This window comes from Emys orbicularis, chromosome 20 (assembly GCF_028017835.1).
Source record: "Emys orbicularis isolate rEmyOrb1 chromosome 20, rEmyOrb1.hap1, whole genome shotgun sequence".
In the NCBI taxonomy this organism is placed as follows: domain Eukaryota; kingdom Metazoa; phylum Chordata; order Testudines; family Emydidae; genus Emys; species Emys orbicularis.
The window spans coordinates 6,694,027-6,699,768 of record NC_088702.1 but is presented as its reverse complement, the minus strand read 5'-3'; the positions used below and the strand labels follow the sequence as shown (position 1 = coordinate 6,699,768).

The 5,742-nt window shown below is 45.3% G+C and overlaps 1 protein-coding gene across 1 annotated transcript; it reads right to left on the bottom strand.

Moving 5' to 3' along the window:
- Positions 1-1,679: 1,679 nt before the first annotated feature.
- On the bottom strand, positions 1,680-5,399 carry LOC135892333 (immunoglobulin kappa light chain-like). Its single transcript, XM_065420056.1, has 6 exons — positions 5,363-5,399; positions 4,766-5,095; positions 3,639-3,944; positions 2,925-3,053; positions 2,477-2,523; positions 1,680-1,775 (listed from the first exon to the last, which is right to left on the bottom strand). Exons 1-6 carry the CDS (start codon positions 5,397-5,399, stop codon positions 1,680-1,682), a joined length of 945 nt encoding a protein of 314 aa, XP_065276128.1.
- Positions 5,400-5,742: the final 343 nt, after the last annotated feature.

The window sequence follows — 5,742 nt, the reverse complement described above, 5'->3', positions numbered from 1 at the left end:
GGAGCAGGCCCGGTCCTTGCGCTGTGTCAGGGTTGGGTGTGTCTGTGTCCTGGGGGGGAGCTGCACAGTGAACTCCCACCTCGGTGCAGCCAGTGGTCTCCGCTCCACAATGCCATGCTGGAGCCTCCACATTTATTGACAAATAAAATTTGCATTATTTTAAAATATTGTGTGCAGAATTTTTATTTTTTTGGCGCAGAATGCCCTCAGGAGTAGCTGTATATAGCCATGTCTTCATCCATTGTGGGGGTGGAGCGGGGCAGCTGTTTAACACCCCACAGCAGCACTGCGCAGTGGCTTAGGGCACGAAGTGAAATGGAGCAATGTAGCCACCTGCAGCTACAGAAGCAATGTTACACTTTTAATGACCAGACTGGGGCAGAAAATGGATTTCCCACCCCACATGGGCATGGAGAACAGTTGATCACTGCCCTCTGTGAATCACCCCTTATCATATGTGTGTGTAACAAGTCGCATGTAACACATTCGTTGTATCATCCATCAAAAGAAACACAGTTGCTAAGTGGGATAGAAAGGACCGGATTCTGCTCTCAGAGACACCGGTGTAAATCTGGAGTAACTCCACTGACTGCAACAGAGCTCCTCCAGGTTTATACTGCTGTGAACTGGAGCAGAATCTGGCCTAAAGCATTTAAGACGTCACCTTTCTTATTACACAATAAGCTGAGTTTGATGCATTGACCAGATAAAAGAGGCAACACAAACATCACTAATTGTATTTCCATCAATTTTTAATGAGTGACAGAATGACAGCTTGAACAACAACAAGTTGTGATGCAAACAGGCAGCGCGTGCAGGCTCAGGCACCAGGAGAGCTCCAGTCATTGATAAGGTGTTGTTATCATTAGATGGTGCAGAAGGGCTGGCACATGGGGATCTGTGGATCTCGCCCTTGGGGAAAAGCAGCAGACACTAGAGCAGTGTTTCTCAACCTTTTGGATACCAGGGACCGGCTTGCTGCCTCCCTAAACTGTTTCAGGGAGATCTCAGGGACCGGCGCCGGACCATGGACCGGTCGTTGAGAAACACTGCTCCAGAGGAAGCACTGGAGTAGCAGCTCCAGCCCTAGCCTGGGGAGAGATTCTCATCCCTCCCAACTCCTGCATCCATCCTTCCCCTTCAGAATCCCATTGCACGTCCATGTAACATTACAGCTGAGAATCAGGGGAGCTGGGAGTTGTGGCATATACAGGGGCTGCACGTCTCCTCTGCAGGCTCCTGCCGTCCGTCCTCATTCTGTGCAGGGAAGCTGCAGCCATTCAGCTGTGTCCGGGTCTCTCTGCAGATGCGCGGAGGATGATGATTGTGTTACCATAGCACCCAGGAGCCCCAGTTATGGACCAGGCCCCTCTGTGCTAGGTGCTGCACAAACACAGAACAAAGAGACAGTCCCTGCCCCAAAGAGCTTCCAATCTAGTACACACGTGACGTGTAAAGTCATCTACACCCTGATGCCTTTATATCCCAAAAGGAGATTTCCCACCTGCTGAGGCTGGACTCTGTGGGGATCTTCTGACCTTTTTATTCTAAACAGAGAAGTGGAGAAAATAAAAAAGAAAGGAGATGGAGACAGACAGAGCCTTCTTCCAGCTGCTACGTCCGATCAGCAGAGAACCAGCCTTCAGTTCCCACGTGTGGATTCCCCTGCACTAGACAGTTCAGGGTTTTGTGCTTTTCCCTCTGGCCGGTCGCTGCATCGTGCGCCCGTTGCGATTCCGCGAATCAAAATCCAGATGAGCGTATAAGATTCCACCCTGTTTGGCGACAATTAGTAAAATGAGCCCTCTCCTTGTAAAATGAAGGGATACAGGGTGAGACAGAACCGAACATCCAAGTGAGTAGCCTGATGAAAAATTCCCTCTCATCTCCAATTCTCCTGCTTTTCCTATAAACTGTGTGTGTTTTTAAAATGGAAACCAGCACTGGATTCTGACTTTAAGAACTCACCTGCTGAAAATATTTGGCCAGATCCAAACCCCATATAAATGGACAGTCTCCTATTAAGGTCAGTGAGCTTTGGATCAGGCCCATATAACCTTTCACTGGAAAATCTTCATGTGCTTTACAAATATAATTTCTTATAGCTCTTTATCTTTTAAATGCCAAAAATGTTCCCAGCTGCACACAAAACCCCTGTAAAGGGTACAGTCAGAACCAATAAAACATCAAACTTCCCATCATCCTTATGCAGTAAGTCTTGTTATCCACTCTTTACACATGGGGAAACTGAGTCACAGAAGAGTAAGTGACTTGCCCACTATCCCACAGTAAGTTAGTAGCAAAGCTCACAGTAGGACTCCCTCCTCCCTCCCTGCTACTCCAACAGCTAGACCTCACTTTCACCTCCTCCTTCCAGATCAATCAGCTTAGGTGCCAAACACATGAAGTTGATGGATTAGGAATGCCTGAGACAGACACAGTGATTTAGACAGAGATAGTTTGCAAAGAGCCGTACCTGATGCTCCTCTGAAGCTGGGGGTGATGAGATCCTGGGCTGGAATCCTGGAACAAACAAAGACAACAGTAAAAATTCCTCTTCCACGGTCACTCCCCCAGCTGTAGTTCATTGACTAATGGTGCATCCGAGCTGTGGGTGCGCAGGGCACCACCATGCATGGCACATGGAGAGAGGCTCATCAGACAGGCTAGTGCTCTTTGTGAACTATAGACAAGGTGCCTGGGCCATGGGCAGTAGAAGCCTTTCTACATCGCTCCCTTTGTCACGGAGAACAAAGCCGTTCTCCTGACACAGGAAATTCAAGTTTCAGAAAACAAACATTCTGAGATCAGTCCTGGCAGTTGTGACAGTTGCTGCATGTTCATGTGTTGGACGGGACAGTTACAAGCAGGGGAGTAGGATTTCTCTCTGCGGGACAGTGTCTGGGCTGGGCTGTGTTTCTTACCTAGAGTGGAAGGGCAGAGGGTCCATATGAGGCTCAGAGACACCAGCAGCAGCAGCAGACCAGCAGCAGCCGCAAGGAGCACAATATAATGTGTGCACTCCCTGGCAGGGGCTGTGGAGGAAGCAAAAAAACCAGACAAATGTGCCTGATTTGAGCCAAGAGGGTCGTGATGCCACCACATCCAGCTCTTCTCTCCTGACCCCATTTCACCCCGGGCCTTAACCCCTGAGGAGCGAGTCTACAGGAGCCTTCAGCATCTTTCACCCTCTGTGTTGCCCCTTTTCCCGTAGGCGAATTCTATTCTCCTGTAATCAGAATCTTCTCTGCACCTTCTGCCGTCTTCAAAATCCTCTCTCCTCACCTCATCGTCTCTCCATCACTTTGCATATTTCATTGGAAAACATCACTCTTCACAAATGCCTCTCAATTCCCTTTTACTCCGGATATTTATTATTATTTAACTCTTTACAGTGCTTTATATGGACAGTCGGGGAGAAAGCTGCCCTACAGATCAGAGCTACTTTGTCTTGTGGTCCCTGTAATGTCTCAAGTTTTCTTTCCCAAAACTCCCTAGAGACGTTTTAATTAAGATATAGAATATTCCAGCTTTCTGTGATGGAAAATTATGTATAAGCAGCTCCGATTGGGGCAACTTTACACCTATTTTACATCAGAGTCTCCATTAGCCTCAAATATAATATCACTCACCTGCAGGATACCTGGTACTTTTCTTCACACTGTTGCCAGAAGAGTTGAATTGGACTTCACAGGTGAAATTCTTCCCACTGGTCCAGGTGTCCATGGGGACGCTGATGTGATTTATGAGCGTTAAAGATCCATCCCTTGCTCTCAATGAGCGCGTCAGCCCCGGTTCCTGCAGCTCCCCAGAAACACTCCAGGAAACATGGACTGGGCTGGACACTCCATGGATCACACAGGCCAGATTCGCTGTCCCAGTGACTTGAGTGCCACGTGGAAATGGAACCAGAAACATCACCCAGCTGCTGTTGGTATAACTGTCTGAGCAGAAGGAGGTGGAGAATTCAGTGCAATGATCAAATGATCTGCAGTCTGATTAAAGGTGTTAATCTTTCACTCAGAGACACAAGGTGGGTGAGGTAAAATCTTTCATTGGACCAACTTCTGTTGGTGAAAGAGACAAACTTTCAAGCTGCCACAGAGCTCTTCTTCAGGTCTGGGAAACATATTCAGAGTGTCATTTTCCAGATCTGAAGAAGAGCTCTGTGTCAGCTCAAAAGCATGTCTCTCTCAGCAACCAAAGTTGGTCCAATAAAAGATACTATCTCAACCACCTTGTCTCTCTAATATCCTGGGACCAACACAGCTAAAACAACACTGCATATCTGTCACTAAGACATTAATTCAAAGGAACAAATGTATTGACGAAGGAAATATTAAATCACCACACCAACACTAACTGGGATATAGCGCAATACGTAGCTGTACTACCTAAGAAGAAAATTGCGTACAATTTTATACATTCTTTAAACTTTTCATTAACTCAAAATATTGTTTCATGCAAAAATAACTCTTAGGTTAGAAATATTCCCTACCTGGGTGCCCTGAACAGTCACAGAGAAACGTCAATAGTTTATTTTTGGTACTTTCAGGTTTTAAACATATATTTTCTAACAATAAATGTTATTATATAACTTCTTTACCCATAGCATTTAATGTTTAGCTGATCTGTTTGGCTTAAAGCATGCTTTCCTTTGAACCATTCATCAATAGCTGTGGTATCTTGTCACATTTTAATGGGAACATGAAATATGCTTTGTCAATCAGTTGTGAATCTCCTTAAAGAAGCTGTGGTTCCCTACCTCCAACAATCAGTGTGGTTCCATTTCCAAAAATCAGATAGCTGCTGTATTCAAATGCACAGTAGTAAATGCCAGACTCAGTCTTTTGGATGTTGCTGATTTCCAGGGTCGAGCTGTGTGTCTCGTGTTTGCAAGCAAATTTACCTACATTTTGATCATCCAAACAGCGCTTAATGCAGGTGGGTGTCTCACCTTCTCTTCTCAAATACCAAAACATGCTACTTCCTCCTTCCAGGTTTTCTTTGGAAGAACAGTGGATCTTTGCGGTGTCACTAACGTCAACAAACTGGATCCGCTGAGTCTGGTACAGATATAACCGCACTCCTAGCACTGGAGAAATAAAATATTGTTATAGTCAGTGGCCGTCAGGTCTCCAAGTGCCACAGATGGACTGGATAGCTCAGCAATAGAATTTACTTAATCTGATCATATTTATTCTCAATGCTTAAAATACTGCTATAACTTTATACAAGTGAATGGAAATCCAATTAATATCCAGCAAAAGTTTCAAAACATATCATAGATACAGTATTCAATACTAGTGTCCTATTGAAGAGGCTGTTTTCCCAATTCCAGAGCTTAATGCAGAAGTTTTACCTAAGGAAGATAAAACCAGATACTCGGCAAAGATCATTTTCATAAAAATACTAGGACAAAATCCTGACACACTGGCCCAAAGGCTGATGCCTAGTACACTGCTGCAGTGACTGGGTACAGTGGCTTGGTCATTTCCAGTGAGGAACGCCTCTGAGGAGGATGTGCTGTGGTGATAGATACTAGAGGGGTGGGTTAAAGACTCTGCAGCGGTTACAGAATTTCTTGTAGATTTTCTCTGCATTCCAGTGGCACAAGAATTGGGTATAAAGATTCAGAATAATTAAACATCCCGAATATGGATGATGTAAATAAACAAACCCACATGAGTTCAGAGCACAAGTCCCATTGACTGTCAACGGAAACTGCTCCTAAACCACTTA